Source organism: Gobius niger, assembly GCF_951799975.1.
Source record: "Gobius niger genome assembly, chromosome: 1".
Lineage (NCBI taxonomy): Eukaryota > Metazoa > Chordata > Actinopteri > Gobiiformes > Gobiidae > Gobius > Gobius niger.
The window spans coordinates 28619569-28640231 of record NC_136852.1 but is presented as its reverse complement, the minus strand read 5'-3'; the positions used below and the strand labels follow the sequence as shown (position 1 = coordinate 28640231).

The 20663-nt window shown below is 42.3% G+C and overlaps 1 protein-coding gene across 2 annotated transcripts in view; it reads left to right on the top strand.

The window, feature by feature from the left end:
* Positions 1–20663, top strand: part of epha4l (eph receptor A4, like) — a 100847-nt gene that overhangs the window by 60757 nt on the left and 19427 nt on the right. The window contains exons 6-11 of one of the 2 annotated variants that reach the window (XM_079559195.1): positions 6706–6830; positions 6963–7122; positions 10366–10477; positions 13990–14045; positions 15964–16077; positions 18244–18429. In XM_079559195.1, the coding sequence (XP_079415321.1) occupies positions 6706–6830; positions 6963–7122; positions 10366–10477; positions 13990–14045; positions 15964–16077; positions 18244–18429 (753 nt within the window). Of the gene's footprint in view, positions 1–6705; positions 6831–6962; positions 7123–10365; positions 10478–13986; positions 14046–15963; positions 16078–18243; positions 18430–20663 lie in introns of both variants that reach the window. The other variant, XM_079559194.1, reaches the window with a different exon arrangement.

The following is a 20663-nucleotide window of genomic DNA, read 5'->3' as shown; positions in this document are numbered from 1 at the left end:
CAACCTTGACCGTCACTCAATGATTTGGCAACACTGGCTATGAATTATATACATCATGCACATCTCCACAAGGATGAATTTATGAGAATGTTTCACAACTTTCATAGAGCAAAGTAGAGTAGTTCATAAAGTAGTACTAGTTCATAATTCAACAAAAAAGCTAAATAATTAGAAACTTTAATTGCGAAATGCATTACGGTCTTGTCTCTCAAATGTCTGTTTTTACTGTATACAGAAGGAGGATAAAACCGATTTCATTCCTCTACTAGAAATCAGATACAGGGCCTTTAAAGCCACACCCTGTAACATTTCACCCAGTAAAACATTTCCAAGCTATAGTTACAATTGGACAATTCAATTAGCATCGTCGCTATTTGGTATTGCGGGCATGTTGGTTTCGAAAGTCTACTTGCTCTTGTGACATAGCAGCACGCAGCCTGGAATGTTCCTGGAATGGCTTTAATTTGACTTTTGATACTCGTGCTGATGTATCGCACTGACTTGTGTTTTCATAAAGAACCTTACTCCTTGCACTGTTTCGCAAATTGACTGAAAAATGTGCTCGGGTGCAGGTTTGTCACACTATTACCCAGGGCAGTCTGTCCCAAACAATGCCCTATGTATCTCGCCGCGTCCGTGTGTGCGCGTTAAAGAGAATAGCTGTCGACTTATTGGATTTCTTGTTGCTAATGCTCGGTAGGGGCTTTGGAAGGTTAGGTTTCAGCGGCTGGTAATCCCGCCCCGGTCATCTGCGGCTGTCTCTCTCTGCATATCCAGACAGCGTGGATTACTCATTTATTGTGATCGATTTATTGGGGTTTATATTAGCTGTGGAAAATAGGCACCCTCCATATAACCGCCACAGCCATCACAGACCGAGACCTTTGTACGAGAGGTCAGGTTTCGGTTAGAGAGGCAGAAACGTGAAAAATGGCTTGATGTAAACTTTTTTATTGTGCACTGGTTTGGTTGTTGTCACACGTAAAGTTGCAAGCCACTGCACTCCGCTAAATGTACCCTCAGTTAAAGTCAGCGGGCGCGCAGAAAGTGTAAAATACGCCAAATAAGGTTACGAACACATGGCTCTCTGACCGCAAATGCTGGGGTCAGATTCCCATTTGGACAATCCCAGTGTCGTAAATCAGGAACAGCGCAGACCTTTAACCCACGGAGCGCTGAGATGGAGGGAGTGTCCGAGCTCGGAACTGACCCCCCGGCTGTAAATTAAGTTTTTGTTTCACTTCAGAGGTTGTTGTTTAAGAAGTTATCAATCTTTTGAAATGGTTTAAATGGAACTAACAGCCTATGTCCTGAGTAGTGGATGTAGAATTAAATAAAAGCATAAAACATGTACTCACCGTGAAGAGGGATAACAATTATATTAGGGCTGCTCGATTATTGAAAAAAATAATAATCACGCTTATTTTTGTCATAATTGAAATCACGATTATTCAAACGATTATTTGTTGCCTTTAAAAAAAAGTCTATCTTTATTTTATTTATTTATTAATCAAAACACTACACTACACTTTATGTTTTCTGGATAGTCACAAAAGTACAAATGAATTCAAGTACGCCTTGATTAAAGAGAGGTCCCTGTTTCACACCTGCCCCCTGCTGGCCAGCCCTCACACCTGCGCAAGTAAACTAAGCAGTGCGGCCTGATGACATCACAGGGCACTGTATGTTTATTGTCAGACAAAAGCATGAGATGAGGGAAAAGCGAAGGGAAAATAATCCCAGCGGCCTGAAATAACGCAAGTCTGCTCTTTGCAAAAAAAAAATGGCCAAAGAAAAAAAAGGTAAAAAATAAATAAAAATATAAGCGATTTTTTGCGATTATGCTAATTTTGTAATTGTTTACTGTTGTAATCGAAATCATAATCGAATTTCAATTAATTGCACAGCGCTAAATTATATATTTTGCGTTCATCATTAGATATGAGCTCACTTAAGTCGATGTACCGCCCATGGAAGCTTACCACAGGTGGAGAACCCCCTGCTTTATTCGCTGTTAAACACAACTTGGCGGCCTTCGTTGTTTTGCGTGTGGGCACGTCTTTCAGCCAAACGTGTTAGACTTTCCTCTTCCCTCAGCAAATTCGGTACATGTGGAAATCTGCTGCTTGTCTTTCTACGCGAAGGGGAGACGAATCTTGTACGAGGCAGCCATTTTCTCAACTTCTCCCTTCTGGGCTGTTTTGTTGGCGGCAGAGATGACAAGTCACTCCAATCTGGCAACCAGGTATCAATCTGGCAACCACATGTGCTCCCAGGCCCTTAAAAGTCTCTCATTACAGGGGCCAAGGAGGTGTAATCGAGCAAACTGGCTGTAGCTGCCTCGCGAAAAAAAAATGCATTGTTTGCATTTGACACTGTACACTTCAAGCAGTCGCAAAACTTAAATCACAAAAACGGATTGGTATTTTCGACCCGATGCCTCTAATTTTCATAACTCAAAAAGAAATAGGAGCCCTGTCTGAAGAGGTGCCAGATAGTCTAGGATGGTCGTTCTAATTCGCAGCCCCAGGTTACCTCATTGTAATTGGGATTTTTAAGGCTTAGTCGCGGATAAGAAATGATAGGTCATGCTGCTATCATCTTACCAGCAGAAAATGACTTTCTTGGACCATTTTTCTGACTTCTCTGAAAAAACAATAGTGAGATATTTGTCATCTAAGCTGGAGCAATGAAGGCAATGTCGGTTGAGAATTAATTCAGCCATAAGGCCAAGTCTAAACTCAAGAAATCTATCGAGAGCAGTGGGTGATTGCAATTGTACTGCTAATGGACCCATCTCTGCACCGTGCTTATCTGGCTGGAGAATGTACCCATTGTGCATGTTATAGATTGATTAGGGAAACTAAGGAGCGCCAAGGAAACTCACCCAGGCGCCAGGAGTAGGGGAACCACTCCTCTAACATAAAGCGCATCCCAGGTCAAGTAGCGACACCCCATTTGTACCCATCCCACCGGCTGAGCACCCGTCTGGATATCCGTCATCTTTGCCCTCACTTTAGCTCTGGGAAAAATAAAATAAAAGCGCAACCGGAGACGCCCAACGCGATTAAAACGGCCAAATCTGTCATCTTTTGGAGGGAAGATGGATGTGCCTGCTCGCCCCTGGAGATCTGACCCACGGAGATGCTTTCCCTCCCAGAGCCGACGGAGCCCGTGCGATCGGCTCTCCCCCCTCCGGCTAACGATTGATCGCGGCCGAAACAAATGCCTTCTGTCTAATTGTTTAACAGAGATGCTACACATTAGGGCAACGAGATGACACAACCCGGGGCCTTAATCCATTTACCAAAGAGGAGTCTGCAACCCCATCCCTCCTCCGTCGAACATCCAGGCTGTAGCCGCCCGCCCACCACCACCCACCGCTGTAACTCGACCCCGGACCGGTGCTTAGATTCCTGGGCGCGTTTGAAGTCAATCCCCCCCCTTTTCTAAAAGCTAAGGGGTTTGTTAGCGTTTAGCGTCCATGGCTAGTCTCCGCGGAGCCTAAGGCCGCAGTGATGAGGATGGATATCATGTCGTAGCTAATCCAATCATAATCGCCCCGACCCCGGACCCCTCATTAATCATTCCAACTGTAATTTTTTAAAAGGCAGACGGTCGGGTTACAGTATCGCGCCAGAGCAAAGGTTAAAAACGACTCGGACTTTAAAGGCAAGATTTTAGGGCCATTAAGGAAGCTTCTCCGATGGCTGAGGAATTTGCGAGGGCTTTGTTTCTTCGCAGGGAAAGTATGCCCTTATTTGGTTGCAAGGAGAGGCATTGTCGATAGGCATGGTGCAATCGAGAATTCTGCACAATGTAGCACTGAACCTGGGTAATCGGAGGTGAGAAGAAGGTGTAAAATTCGACGAAAGAAGGGATTCCACATTTGAGAGACCTGTAATTGTACTGTCCTGAAGTTGACGATCGAAATGATTGGGGTTGTGTGCTTTGGCAACCATTTGTATGACTCTTTTATGCTGTGGTATTGTTTCGATAAGCATCTGCCATGTCCCAAGATTAATCTGTCCAGCGTTGCATTCACTTTTCACCAAGATCTTGTATTGATGGTAAGGAAGTCAGACCACTACGCAAAGCCTTCTTCTGCACATCCCACAGATTCTCAATGGGGTTAAAGGAACTGGCCACCGTGTTTCCATACTGAGATATGTTCTTACCTGAGCTTAGACGAGTTGATACGTACCTGTCTGGTCTTTGTGCCCGTGGAAGAGTTTGGTCGCTTCTAGCTTCACCCTGTTTGGAGCTATAGGAATATACTGGGAAAGGCCAAAAACCCAAACAACACCGTTGGTCTTTTTGCATGACTGAGGGTACACACAAAGACCAGCCAGGTGCGCATCAACTCGTCTAAGTCCAGGTAAGAACATATCTCAGTATGGAAAAAACGGTGGCCTTTTTCATTTAATGTGTGGGCTCTCTGATGGCCAATCCTTGTGTGAAAATGGTGTGTCATGCTCCCTGAAGAACTCTTTCACATCTGGCGCTACAGGGGAAAAACAAATTTGTTAAAGATTGAAGCTCAGTCTGTAAATCTTGGACAAAGAACAGTCCAAACTTAAGTAACACCCGAAGAGGCCACTTACACTTCCTTTGATAACTCCATTTCCATCCAATATCCTGTTCGCCCCTCCGATACCTGACGTTACTACAAAGTCCTGGCTTCAGAATGAGCTATAAGCCTTTTTTTTTTTTCTTTTACCTTTTGTGTCTTGTAAAGCGCAAATCAATTGGCTTTTATTAAACCCCCAAGTGAGCGATGTTATCTCCAACCCTTTCCTGCCACGGCTGATAATGAGGCCATATTTCAAGCGGGCGCGTCGCTATCTGGCGTCGGGCGCCTTTAAACACGTGAAGGTTAAAGCACAGATAATGGCTGGCGCGCTCGTCCCCGCCCCGGCTCCCGTTGTCGCCGCGACGCAAATCAAACACGCGCACTCCATCTTCGGGGACCGTGACGGCGTTTGAATTGGGTCATGCCGTATGTACTCTCCAAGTGCACACAAAGGGAGATCCACTCCTGACAGTGCAGTGCAAATGTACACTTCAGCTCATGATAGAATATATGATTGACTCGGGGGTTTGAGAAGGGTGTTACATGGTGTTACATGGTGTTACATGGTGTTACATGGTGTTACATGGTGTTACATGGACTTCTGGGTCCATAGCAGTAGTCGTAGTAGTAGTAGTTTATTCAGTCATTTCATTCCTTTAAACATTGAACAAACATTTCCATAATTTATGTACAACACGACCGAAAGGGTTTAGGCTGAAGTGAAAACTTACTAAGCCTAACCCAGTTTACATACTTCCACGAGAAAACAAACACAAACATTTATAATAAACAATATCAAGTGTCAAACAGAAGAGAAATAAGTATGTATTTAGAATTGATTTGAACATAATTTCAATATTCCAATATATATGTATACTTGTATATATACATTTTGTTTTATGTTCATTTGTTTTAAATAAAATCATGTCATTATTTTAAATTCATTTAATCCGTTATGGATCTATTAAAGTATTTTCACTAGTTTCTTACTTTATTCATCCTGAGCTTATATATTTTTGAATTTTAGTAGATTTATACATCGACTTCTTTTTTATTCGTTCTAGCTTTTAGTTTTTTGAAAATGCCAGTTCCTCTGAGGTTATACTGACTTTTCCTGTGTTCAAAAAGCTCCTGGATGTGAGGAGTTAGAAGATCAACAAGATCATGGATTTTCAATAGATTTAGCTCTACAAACATAGGGTTTGTTGGTGCATAGAAATCTGCTTTAGTGATAATTCTTATTGCCTTTTTTTGGAGTAGAAGAATAGAATGGATTTGTAATTGTTTCCCCATATTTCCAAACCATAACTGTGAGGGAGTTATACAGCAATAGAAGAGATAGAACAGTAAAGTTTTCATTTTGCCAATTACAGCAATGGTTTTTGCTCATTTTGTTTTTAATATACTTATATGTGATGTGTTGTGGTTTGGTTTGGTTTGGTTTGGTTTGGTTTGGTTTGGTTTGGTTTAGGCGTCATTGTTTGGCTTTGAAATAGTCCTGATTTGAATCTGTTTTAGGATGAATTCTGATGAAACATGGAAGAGGCCAAATATTATTGGAATGTTCCGTCATATTATTTCTTCAAATTGAATTTTGAATTGAAATTAAATTTGAAATTAATTCATGTATTTATGTATTGCTTTATTTGACAGTTTCTAAACTGGTGGGTCAGTGGTTCAAATGACTATAATTTGTTTGTTTTCTTTATTATGACTTCAGCTTTACCCAAAATATTTTGGAAGGGAAATACTGTTAATTATTTTGCGAAAGCATAGATTAAAGTATTTCTACAATTGGTGAGTACCACCTGAAGAAGCCTCTAGTACACGGATGTACTACAGTTTGAGATTGAAGACAGATAAAGGTCTGAGGCCGTCCCATATGGAGAGAAAAGTTGATACAATTGGTTGCTTTACACTTAAAGCTTCCCACTGTTTTTCCTTTTAAATTTGAACCAAAGCCCATTTCAAAAAAACAAACGTTAGCGATTGCGTCATTGCCGGGCTCAGTTCTCGACTCTCACAGCAGGAGCTCAGAGACTTGGCGTCTCCGTAGTTAATGCAAATATTAATATTCCTGGAAAAAGTTGTACTAAATCGTTTCTCCTTCTTTCTTTTTTCTCCATCTTCAGCTCCGTCTCCGGTCACTTCCATCCAGGCGAAGGATATCACCCGGCACACCATCTCGCTGGCCTGGCAGGCGCCGGAGCGCGCCAACGGCGTCATCCTGGAGTATGAAGTCAAGTACTACGAGAAGGTAATGGCTCTCAGGGGAAACAGGACCGTGGATCTAAAATACTACTGTTACATATTTTATGCTTTTCACAGCTATATAACAACGCCAGTGCTTGAAAATACATCGCCGACTGTTTTCTATATCTCTTACCAGGACCAGAATGAAAGGAGTTACAGAATCCTCAAAACCGCCTCTCGCAGCTCGGACATAAAGGGCCTGACTCCTCTCACGTCTTACGTTTTCCACGTGAGAGCTCGGACTGCAGCCGGCTACGGAGACTTCAGCACCCCCTTTGAGTTCATGACCAACTCCGGTAAGTCCATGTCCCTCTTTTACTAATGCGTACTTGCAACTCTACACCTAGATACTTCATTTCCTCACTAGCACACAGATGCAAACTGCTTTTTCGCTAATTTGACTTTTTACTGCTTTAGCTTTTGTAAATGCTCTGTTTCCTTTGAGAATTGCCATCGGCTAAAACAACATTTGAATGGTGAAAGTCCTCAAAAAGTTGGCCCAAACTCATCTATAGCTTGCTTTACCAATTACTAACCTCGATATCCGATTGTTATTCTATGGCATTATTCAATCACTCGACATAAGCCTCGACAGAACTTAGGATATAAAGGGTTCAAAGAGAGCGCTCGCCTCTAATTACTATGTTTCAATGGGCCTCGTTCACAGAAATACTCTTTGAAACCAATCCAAGAGTTAGAATGTATCAGAAACATTATAATTAATTCATTTCTCACGGTTAATCACATGTTTGTTTGCTTTTTCTCATCCTTATAATTTGATAGAATTACAGTGATATGTTGTAATAATGCACAGGGATCAGATCAAACTGGTTAGTACTCGCTCAGGCTAACAGGAAGCTCTTATCACGCCCATGTATGGAAGTTTGACTGGCGCGGCGTTGTATTTACGTAGTCGATTTGATGTAAATGTTTTGCTGATGAGGGAGAATTAGGTGTATCAGACTCAAGAGGTCAAACAAACAGCATTTGTATTTTCTTGTATTTGGAGAACGCAGAAGATCACCAATGTTAACTGGCTCTGTTCAAAGTAGAAATGTTTGTATTTTGTGAGAATAACTCTGATCGATATATATATATATATATATATATATATATATACAGTATATATAAATACTACAAACGAGGGGATTATTTATCCATGATGATAATCTTGTTGATGACAAGATTCTGTCTTGAGAAATATTTGCTTAAATGTTACGTAAGACACTCATTCATGTTTGAACTAATGTCATTGGTGTTAAATGAAAATTGAACATATTTATAATTGAAAACTAGGTGCCTATTTGAAAAAGGAGAGTAGGAATTGTCCAGTAACTTCTTTAAGTGGTCAAGAAAACATCAATGAATCAGGCATTTGGAAAAAAAAAAGAAAAAGACTATTTTTGTAGACATACTAATAGTGTAGAACATATTGTTGAATGTATTTTTCCTATAGCTGTTAGCATTTAACCATCAAACATCACAAATAATGAACAATCCAGATGTTTTTAGTTGTTGTCAACCCATCAACCACATTTAGGTGATCTCAAAGCTTAGTTCGAAATCATTAATAAATAAACAGACCTTTTGAGATGAGCGTATTAAAGCGGATGTCCCGCCAATGGCCACTAAACCTAATCTAGTATCTTTGTATTGTCATGAGATGGCGGCAACAATTGTCCATTCTAGTATCCAGTCTGTACGCAGTTATAGACACGCGGGCCAAGCTAACCTTTTGTACTGTTAAAGCACTCTTGTTGAATAAAGTGCGCGCGACGTAGAGAGGGGATGATGATTTGGAGGGGGGGGGGGGATGTGGTCCGAGCGCAGGTGTCCTCTTTGTGATGCAGGAGCGCGTCGCCTGATAATAACACGGCCAGGCACGCGGTCTAATGGCCGGGCATTGTCTGTCAACGAGCCGTGGAGAGCAGGCTGCAGTTTTACGGGGAGGCACGAGAGCGAGGGCAAACATTGGGCAAAGCGCGTGGGCGGGTAGGGCGGGGGGGAGGGGCCATGGTAATTAACGTCAGATATACAGCGATGAAGAAGAGACACCATGGACATTAAATCAGGTCTAAACGACCTCAGGACAGCACGGTGTGGGTGTTTTTCATGTGCTTTTGCTCAATCAATTCCTGTTCAGAATAAAGGTTTTTTTTGGGGCTTTATTCAATAGGAAAACACATATCCACAACTTATCCACAAGGCTGTCAGATCCACAATTCCTTTTTCTAGATTTTAATTTAGAAATGATCTGTGCACAATCCCTGATCAAGTATCCTGTGGGATGAGTCCTGGTTTCATTTCATTTGTTGTTTTGGGGTACTACTGCCAAATATTTTCCTTAGAAGCACCGGTTTTTCGATTAAGTAAAGTTGTAAAATGGCACGTTAGACGATATATATCAAAAGGGCCAACAGCAGATATGTGAATGTGTTGAAGTATTGTCGTCTGACTTGAAATGCTTTTGGAGCGTTTCGAGAATAGTGACACAATTTGTACAAATTTAGTGACAACCCACTCACTCAAAATGTTGAAGCCCTCCTGGTGTTACTCATTTTGTGGCTTACTTTAATAGCAAGGGGACACGGTGCAGTGGTAGCATGTGTTTTAACATATTGAGTGCCACAATTTAGCTGTTGAGTGCCAACAATCCAGACCTTTTTTTCATGATGTTTTTCATTTGAAAGCTGAGACTCTTAAGTTCCTGAGAAATCCAAAGCTAAACAGAGGCTAGTTTGGATCAAAATATGCAACACTTTCTAACTCCTCTCTCCAACTCTCTCGTCCTCTCTCCTCTCTGGACAGACACTAACGTTATGGGAAGAGGCTAATTCCTAAATATTTCCGTTTCAAGTCAGTTTTCAAGGACAACATTGTTGACACGTACTGAAACAATGCGTGTTGCCGCAGATCAATCGCTTTTTATGGCGTGTGCATTTGAACATCTTGGTTCTCGGATTGAAGACTTTAACAGGATGTTTCTCAGCCGTCCTTGGATCAATTTTGACCATTTAAAAACTCAGAGAAACGTTGAAATCTCAACTGTTTCAATCTTTGGGAAGCCGCTCTGCTTTGTCAGACGCACTCCAGAGAGCGAGAGAGAAATGTCGGGTTTACAGCGGTTAGCTACACAACCAGGCCCCCTCAGACAAAAAAAAGAAAAGAAAATAATATTAATAAAATGTCCTGATCGTGACTTTTCACAAGTTTTTGATCATCTATTTCACTTCTGTTCATCACAGAGCTCCCAAAATCACACATAAGGTGTATTAGAGTGTCTAGAATCGCAATAAAACATTTTTGGCACACGATGTCTTAAAATAGTCGCTTTTGGACTTTTCTTAAAACTTAAATGATATCCCATTTTCGCTTGTGCTTTTTTTTTGACTGATCTACATCTGAATTGCACACAAAAAATGTCTAGTCCTGGCACACAATGACATAATCATGTCTATAAACACTTCTGTCTTGCCTGAAATCCAAATTTAAAACCCCCCAAAATGCGCTAACTTCGCCGTGCTTCCCCTCTCCCGCAGTGCCGTCCCCCATCATCGGAGACGGCGCGAACTCCACCGTGCTGCTGGTGTCCGTGCTGGGCAGCGTGGTCCTGCTGCTCATCCTCATCAGCGCCTTCGTCATCAGCCGCAGGTAAAGCTCCTCTCTCCCGCCGCCCTGCTTCCCCTCTCCAAGATGGTGGATGTCTGTTTCGGTTTGCTCTTTTGTGGGGGGTGTGTGTGTCTGTGTTAGCACTAGAGCTGTCAGCAGCAGATGAGTGATGCGTCGCCGGCGGAGACGTGACTGACGGGTCGGACAGCTGCCCAGATGTTATCAGCGACCTCAGAGTATTCTCCCGACCTCCCTCTCTCTCTCTTACTTCCACTCACCGGCCCAATACAATGTTTCGCCCTCACCAAAAACATACCTGGAATCCTAAGTCCGCGTGCTGGTGGGCAGCCAAGAAGTCTATTGCGGTAACCATGGTTTTCAGTTGGTATCTCTGTAACGGCTGGATGGATCTTCATGAAACAAAAGCGGTCACAAAGTCCATGGTCTTCTCTCTCAGAACAAATGAACTAAGGCCAAAGGACTGTCTCGGAAAGGTGTCCTAAAGTGGAGACAATATTCAAAATGATGCACTTTCGATGTTGGTCAGATGGAAAGACGTTCAGCCATAAGGTGAACGTGGCAGGTTTGTGACTCCCATCACTTCCAAATAGCGATCAGGGGAACCATTTGTAGATTCGCTGTTTGGACATTTCTTTCCAGAACTGTTTCTCTTCCGCTGAGTTGAATCGTTAACTGCTCCAACTGAGATTATGACATGACAATCCAGAATGTCGAGTTACCTTTGAATCTCCCAATTCAAAGGCGGAGCCAGTCGGCCTCCTGTCCAGCTCTGACCTGGCAAAAGTCAGATTGACATTACAGTGAATATAATATTATTACAACATTACCGATCTCCGTAGACAGACTGTTATTTGCCACTGATTGGATCAAACACCCCCCGTTTCAGCCGATCACAATCCAACTTAATTTCTTAAATGTTAGTCGTTCCCACCCTCCCACTCGCCGCAATAATGATCACCCAATATCTGAATAAAAATCATGACACACTCACTTTTATTTGAGTAAAATAGTCGGCAGCAATATGATAAAATATCTTTGCCCGGTTGCATAGTAATTTATGGAAAAAAAATCTGCTCGTGCTGCTTTAATGCTATACATGGCAGTTTGATTTTCATCTATCGAACCAATCCGAGCTGAATGAGATAAAGCAAAGGACAAAAGGGGGAAAAAAAAAGGAAGAAGATTGTGCGGGATATGAGAGAGGACAATGAGATAAGCAGGCGATGAAAGCGGAGGAGAAAGAGAGAGCGAGAGGCATCAGGTGGATTTCGCCGCGTCCCCATCAGAGCGCGTTAGCAGCCGACAGGACAGTCACAGATAGGATTACATGCAGATGGGGCGATCCCACCTCGGGCTGTTAACCACTTCCTATAGCTGTCTGTGTGTGTGTGTGTGTGTGTGTGTGTGTGTGCGGGGGAGGGGGAGGGGCGAGGCATCGATTCCTATATCGGAGAGAGGGGAAAGGGCAGGCTGTAATGTGTCGTTGCCAATCTCTTTGCAGCGAGTACTTCGTCAGGGTACGGCAACCGCCTTTCCAACAGGGCCTAAAGAGGATTAAAGGGAAATAGAGCTAGGCCTAAAGGGAGACTAAACCAGGACTAAAAGAGAGAGTGACTAAACCAGGACTTATCTAACAATTAAAGACAGTAAAGTAAAAAAAAAAAAAAACATTTTAATATAAAACATGGTCTAAATCGCACTGAAAACATTATATCTTGGTTAAAATGAGTCAAATTGAGAATATTTGACTTAAATAAAAAAACGGAATACCTACTTCAAATATGGAAGCAAAATCATATCTTTTTCAAGTAAAATAGGATGTGTTATCTGATGTTAAAGGCATTGTACCCTTTTTTTTTTTTTTTTTTTCATTTACTAGTGGTGAAAATTAAATCTGTTTTGTCCTCCTTCAGTATACTGGATATGCATGTTTGTGAATAGATACCATCCATTTAATTATTAAAACAAATATAATAAAGGATTTCTATAGTTCGATGTTTTTTGAGACCCTGAAAAGTGACCCTGAAAATTGTAAAACATGCTCATGGTCCACAATTTATAGTTTCATTAAAAAAAATTGGAGAAAAAAAAACAGATATACGACCTTTCTTCATTTAAGTGCAAATTACTCATACTAAAAATGTATTTAAAAAAAATGAAATTATTTTCTGCAGTGTAGGACTAAATCCGGACCAAACTAGGCATATATAGGACTATTGCAGATCAGACTCCACCGTGTTATAATTCTATGGTCTGACACAATATTCATATCATAAGAAGCCACAAAATCACAGAGGACTTCCATCTAACTGAGATATAGAACTTTTTCTGGTAATACTAGCGCCTGGGAACCTAAAAGTGTCTAACAGTTTAGTTTAATGTCATGATTTTCCCCTATTTTGTTCCATTTTAGCCATTTCCGGGTAATTATTTAGCGTTTTTTTTCCCGAGAAACAAATTATGTCACTGTGCTGAAATAGTTTAGGGATCGCGCAGAATGAAAGTACAAGCTTCCCCGCTGTCTGAGCTAGTTAATATGCAGATTCACGTCTATACTGCTCACCGGGGTTGTTAGCATTGCGTTTTGCATATTTGAGGATGACTCCCTCCCTCCCTCCCTCCCTCTCTCCCTCTCTCCCTCTCTCCCTCTCTCCCTCTCTCCCTCTCTCCCTCTCTCTCTCTCTCTCTCCTCTATCCAAGCAGGTGGCTGTTTTATATGCATGATTGGAGATAGCCAGTGTCATTGTGTCTCGGTGGTGGGAGGAGACGCAATCATGTAGCCATCATTACAGCGGCGGTGACACAGCGGGCAGTTGTTTAGCACATCTGGTCATTTCCCTCTCTCCTCGCTCTCTCTCTTTATTCCCCTGACCATCTCCACACACACACACACACACACACACACACGCTCGTGCGCAGGTGTCCGGCCGATATGAGGGGGATTCGGCGGGATTTGAGTTCATCTTCTCCAGGATTGATGGCGAGCCGTCACAGCTTAGTGGATGCTTTTGCTATTCCACTTCTGTCATACAAGCCAAATGTCCTTCAGGAATGGGAAAGGCCAAGCATTGCTGTTGTCGAAAACGGTGGTTCTCAAGCTGTGTAGTTCAAAATGCAAAAATACTTTAAAATAAAGGACAGTATTCACACCCCTACACTTTTCCCACATTTTGTTATGTCACGACCTCATTCCGAAATGGATAGAATTGGGGGGTTTTTCCTCATCAATCATCTAAGTATTTACACCCTTTGCTCTGTACTTTGTTGAGGCACCTTTGACAGCGATTACAGCCTCAATTCTTTTTGATTGATGAGGAGGGAAAAAAAAGATTTTAATCAATTCTGGAATGAGGCTGTAACATAACATGTGGGGGGAAAGTGTAGGGGTGTGAGTGCTCTCCTGGAGCACTGGAAGTTCTAAATGAATACATTCCTTTGGGTTGTGGCTTGGCGTGATACATTTAATCTTGGGTTTCTTATGAACAGCGTTGTTGCCCGACCCACTGAGTCCACGTCTTGTTTGTCCCCAGAAGGAGTAAATACAGCAAGGCCAAGCAGGACGCGGACGAGGAGAAGCACCTGCACTCAGGTGAGTCTCTGAAGATCTCGATATGGGTTTTTCTAAGGCCGATATTTTGGGATGTTAGTTGGCCAATGCCGATATTTTTGGCCTATGTTTCCTAATGTCTGATCTACAAGCCTGTGAAAAACAAATACTTGGCCCCTCCAGCACTGGACGATTTTATTTTGTTACTTGAAGGGACTATACGGATTTTAAAAATGCAAAAATTATGTATTTTCCTCCCCCTACATGTTCCAGCCATGTCCTAATGTATAGAATGAGCTCAGACCTGTTCACCACAACTGCCTCTAAAATCCTGCACTGTCACTCAGAAAGTTGTTAATTCGGGTCCGAAGTGCCCTTGTGCACAATCTTGATATTGAAGGTGCAGGTACACGTATGACCTGAGGTGGCAGTAGTGAGTATAAAATGGCCAACTTGCATCTAGCCCCTTTCAGTTGATCCAATCATAGTTTTTGTCCCAGCTTTGAATAGTTGCCGTTAGCATTAGCACATTGTTACTAGCAGCAGCATTTTGCGCTATCAAAAATACAACAGTGGAGGTTAAAGCTAACACAATGATTGAATTCTCCAGATTTTGCACTTCAAAATGACATGCAGCATGTCCATATTGACGGAGGTTTAATGAAACCTGTGTTTAAGCTAACCAATTTACATTGCGATGTTTCTAACCTCCCCTGAGGCCGAGGGAGTTGTGGGAGGACTTGTTTGAAAGCCCTGACTTTGCTCTTTCCAATGCATGAAAATGAAGTCTCTATCATTTTCGGTCCCAGAAATATTGGCTTTTTTCTGCGCTATATATCGGCCGGCCAATATATCGGTCCGTCTCTAATCATCATTGCCCTCCGAGTACTAGTATAAAGTCGTCAACTTCCTAGTATGATTCCCGAGGTCATGCTGCCAAGGTTGTTTGGACAAATTTAGATTTTGTTTCTCTGTCTCTCTGATCCGACGCCCTAAACGTCACTCTAGTGATGAGAGAAACAAAAGAAATTATGAGCATATAAGCTGTGCGGCTCTTTCTGTCTTTTTTTGTCCTACTGTTTTTCGGATCCTGCATGCTTTTCAGATTCCTGGGATGTGCGTGTCTGCTTGATTTTTAAAAAGATCAACCAACAAACCTTTTCAATCTGTGCCATTTCTATGAAGATTTGGAAGTGCTTTGTTTTTCTTCTCCTTGACTTTCCGTAAAACAGTGACATCAAACTCAGCTTGTGTCTACTTTGCCTCGCTAACAAAAACAACAAGATCATTGAAAAGGCTTAAAGTCCTTGTAATCAACTTATTTTCTTGCCGTAGAGTACATTTCCTTTGCCACAACAGATCTTCGTTGTGAAAGCAGGATTGCACACGCCAACGAGTGAACACTATAGTATTAGGTCATGGCTCGCCTGCTTCATCTCTGTGAGTTTAAATCCAGTTTTTCCAGCAAATCTCTATGACAAAGTGTTCCAAAACACATTTCTACTCCCCTCGAAAACCTTGTTCCCGGCCATCAGCTGCGGTCCCAGCGGCACGCTCGAAAGAACCACAAATGAATGTTGTAAACGTGCGAGAAAAAACAACTATTTTTGAACTTAATGCAGCCGCACGAAAACACGGCTCGAACAGCTCATTATCAAGTCATCAGGGCCGCTATTTCCGTCCCCGCAAAATGTCCGTCTAATGAGCTCCAAGTCTGATCGCAGCCCGGGCCGAGCAGCGAGGAAACGAAAAGGAAACGAGCGAAAGGGAGAGCGAGCAGGTTCGCCCGCAGCGCCGTGGAAATAAAGAACAGATGGGAGCGCAGTCTCTGGAATAGATTAACCTTCATTTTTCAATCTGATGCTAAATTTCTTTGTTTTACTTTTTTTTCCCCGTCCCCCTCTTAGTTCCCGCTTCTTTGTAAATGACTTCTCAATGTCGTTTTTACTTTTTTTTGCAGGAGTGAGGATCTACGTCGACCCGTTCACCTACGAGGACCCGAACCAAGCCGTGAGGGAGTTCGCCAAAGAGATCGACGCCTCGTGTATCAAGATTGAGAAAGTCATCGGCATTGGTGAGGACGAATTGGATATCGAGGGCACCGGTTTGCAACTTGGCGACAATTTTCGGCCTGATCTCACTTTGTTTGAAGCTCTGTTTTTTGTCTCGAACCCTTGGCACTGATGCTTTCGGAACTTAAGTCCTTGATCTGTTTGAGTCCTTGATGCTGTCTTGAACATGGGTTAGGACATATTTAAATGAACTGTGCCCAAAAGTAAGGCCTTAAAGAGGGAGTATTATGCTTTTTTCAACCACATAGCACCAGTCTATATCACACTGCAATGATGACGAAACCTTCTGTTGGTCTGTAAATGCAGTAAATTAGAATAACTGCCTTGTATAAAATTGATCTCTCAAAATGGCTGTAGTGAATGTCTTGAAATAGGCCTCTGTCTCTTTAAGAACCTCTGACCCTTTCCGACACGCCCCCTCCACACGCTGTCTGTGGCATCAGTGGGGAGGGGGTTCTGCTGAGGAGCAGTGGTTGGTTACTCGGCTGGTGACAAAAGCTCGGAGGCGTCTCCAGGAGGTGGGGGCGTTCCTAGGAGGACTCAGGCAAACCTATCCCTAAAATGGCCGCCATCAGAGTTCTTACAGATTTCTCAAAAATACGTGAATGTGCCAAGGCAGCACTTCAGGCATGTTTTTAATGAGGGAATGACGTAATAACATGATGTAAAGCTTGAAAAAGTCCATTTTGCATAATACCCCCCCTTTAAGTGTCACTAAAAGCACTACATTCAAATAAAACTGGCATTAAATCTACATTTCTTGGAAAATAATGGTATTGCTTGGTGACAAAACAAAACACAAAGCACATTCAACTCCAGTTTTGGTTGAAATTTGAACAAAAATTACCCATTGTATGTAGTTTGCTTTAGAATATTTGATGTTGCTGTTTGTTGGAATCTTTGCCAATCTTAAGAAATGAAAATGGTAAATGCTTTCAATTTAAATAGCACTTTCCCACCTATTTGCACACGCTTTCATTTTTGCATTTGCGGCATAAAAAAATGTAGTATTTGGTTTTGCTTTTTTTCTTAAATCCAGTTAAATTAGACGTTTTTACCGGAGTGCCTCGGATCTGTCGAGAGGGCCTGGTCCGATAATGTGATGCCTTTTATTCGAATGCACCTATCAAGAGTGCATCTGGATTCTTTCATTTATTTGCACATTATTGCTTTATTACATCATATTACATCATCATATATTACAAGCTGGGGACTATTAAAAGACATCAGTATGGTTCCGGTAAAAAAAAAAAGTACTGCTGGTATTAAATCATGCTGGAACTGGAAAAAAATATACACTAAATAAGAAAAATAAAATCTTTGACTTTGGATGCCTGGTGTGTCCTGAGAAAGCGCTACGGAAAAGAAAATCAGGCTTATCCAATGTATGAATCTTTCCTTTTTATTTAGATGAATGCTGCATAGTTACTTAAAGTGTTTTATTCAGGCACCAGATGGTCATAAATCAGCACGGAAACTGTGTTTTTTAAGCACCAGTGCTGAAATCTGAGCAGCGCGCAGCGTTAACTGCCCGACAGTGGTGTGACTTGAAAATAAAACAAGTATGAAATTGCGGCAGATTAGGTTTCCAAATGTCAAGCTTTTCGTGGACAGTAACAGTTGGTCTGCCTCTCGAGAGGTCATGGAGCTAAATATGCTGTCCGTGCCATTCCCCGTGGCCACGGCGCAGCGGCCAATGACAAAATAATACAAAGGCGAGAATCAATATCCATTTCCCCTCGTTCTCTGCTCCACTGGGCGGGCGAGCGGCCGGGGCAGGGATTAGAGCTGATCAATGCCCAGAGTGCAGCCCTCCTGAACCCACAAGAGACAGCCACTTCTACCTTGATTCAATTTACAATGGAGACTTTAGTGGGTTTGCAGGTTAAAAGGTAAAAGACATATAGAAGCCTTTCCAAATCCCGTTTATAGGAGTAAAAGGAGTCTGAACCAGGTTGAAAACAAGCATCAAATCCAACAGATCAGATTTAAAAACAAATACACAAACCTGGACTGTACTGACTAAATGAGGGGCTCAAAACAGTCTAATAAAGGTGGCTACAACTAACTCTGGCTACTACTCGTCGATGCCCCCAAGCGCCACCTTCTGGGAGGCTGCTGACCCAGACCACAAGCTTTATCGCGTCGCCTTTGGCTTCTTTTTGCAGGGGAATTCGGCGAGGTGTGCAGCGGCCGCCTGAAGATGCCCGGCAAACGGGAGATCTGCGTGGCCATCAAGACGCTGAAGGCGGGGTACACGGACAAACAGAGGCGGGACTTCCTGTCCGAGGCCAGCATCATGGGGCAGTTCGACCACCCCAACATCATCCACCTGGAGGGCGTGGTCACCAAATGTACGTATTTCGCCCTGCAGACGACTTTTGTTGTTGTTTTTTGCATTGAAGGGAAAAGATGTAAAAGCCAGACAACAAACATCATCCAGTATTTAACCATTCGAATTCTGACCAATGTATGCCTGGGCTTCTTTTTTTTAAGCCCATAAATCGCTTTTCCTCCTTTAGCTTTTAAGAATTTATCCAATAGTTGCAGTGTATTACAGTTCCTTTGGGACTGTCTCTATTTCTGGATCAGCCCTAGAGAGAGATTGTAAATACTTTAAGGGTCCAGATCAAAGTCCCACAAGGTTATTTGCTGGTTCCTACAAACCTCTGGTCAAAGCAAGTTTTTTCACTGATCAAATGTCCAGAAGGAGTAGCCATGAGCTGTTAGCGAGGCTAGAAGTGTCGGAAAAGCTGAACTTTTCCCCCGAAAGCGACAAATCATGCTTGGGCTTCTTCCTTCTTCCAACTTTTGTGCTAAAAAAGAATAAATAACACAATAACTTTATGGTGGTTACAGTTTAGTTAACAACTTCACAGAAAAATACAAAGGCAAAGCTCATATAACTTTGCACAATGACAGAGTATGTTTCTACTTATATGCACCATAAATCACCAGTGCGTGAGTTCATTCGGGTGACTTTGTCCAAGGGTGAACCTATAGTCACCATACACTTTAAATGCATCCCCCCTTTATATCTCCAGCGGCCACTCTCGTCCCGGGATGTCTGCTCGCACACCAGCGTCCCGCCGAGCCATCCCCCAGGTGGGACGTCCAGATGGAGTTGTCCGGTGCAGAGGGGTCTTATAGAGCTGCGGGGGTGGTGGGTGGGGGGGTGGGATGGTCTGGTCGGGACAGGAACAGACCCTGTAGCCCAGAGCGGCACTCATTAATCAAAGTGTCAGGCGTAAATGTGTTTGGGGTTAGCGCTGATACCCTATCCCGTGTACATCCGCCGCTACACACTCACCGAACGGGGCGCCCAGACCCGCCTCGTCCGTCGCCTCTGTCCTTGGCTCTCAGCGGCTCGGTTTACATTCAACGCCAGGGCTTTTGACACTTTTGCTCTTTTGAAGATTTTGGATGAGAAAAGTTTACGCCAAGGCGCTCATTAAAAGGTTTAAAATAACTATAAAATAACTATAAAACAGTCAGGAACAGCTACTACTTATTTTTTTATTTTATTTTTTCACCTAATTGCCTGGAGACTAGACTTGAGAAAATGTCAAATCAAAAAAATGCTTGGAATGGAATGGAATATCACAAAGAAAAGATTACATTTTGCATTTTTTTTAAATTGCTGTGTTTATTGTTTTGGGCTGCATTGGCGGAAAAAAAAATGCAACCTCAGTCTGATAGATTTCGCTACACCTAATATTGCGATAACAATAATTTGGCGATATACTGTGGCTTCTTGCAATTCAGCCATCATGGTAAAGATAATATGTCGATATATTGGCTTCTTGTGATTTGGATATCGCAATAATGATAATTTGCCAATATATATCGTGGCTTCTTTTGATTCGGATATCGCAACAACGATAATTTGTCGATACATATCGTGGCTTCTTGTGATTTGGATATCACAATAACGATAATTTGTTGATATATTGGCTTCTTGTGATTTGGATATCACAATAATGATAATTTGCCAATATATATCGTGGCTTCTTGTGATTCGGATATCGCAATAACGATAATTTGTCGATATATTGGCTTCTTGCGATTCGGATATCATGATTCCGATAATTTGGTGATGTATCGTGGCTTCTTGTGATTCGGATATCGCAATAACGATAATTTGTCGATATATTGGCTTCTTGCGATTCGGATATCATGATTCCGATCATTTGGTGATGTATCGTGGCTTCTTGTGATTGGGATATTGCGGTGATAACAATTTGACGATATGTTGTGCAGCCCTAACTGCAATTGCGATTCAGTTAGAAATTCAATTCTTCAAATAGAAGAATCCCTGACATTTCAGAACAGTTTTGCATAGGTTTAAACGACAGGGTTAGATACAAACTTACAGAGGTGGCATACATTTTCAGCGGAGGAAAAAGGAATTCAAAACCTGAACAATTGTGAACATTTTTTTGCAATGACAACTGCAAATATAGTTTTCTTGCAATGCTTCCCGATGTGAAGAAAAGCCCTCCTCCCGACGGCATGAAGTTGATGTATGATCCCAGCGCACGTCGGCGCCTGCGTCTCGCCGATTATATGTTACTGGACAGCGCCTCGG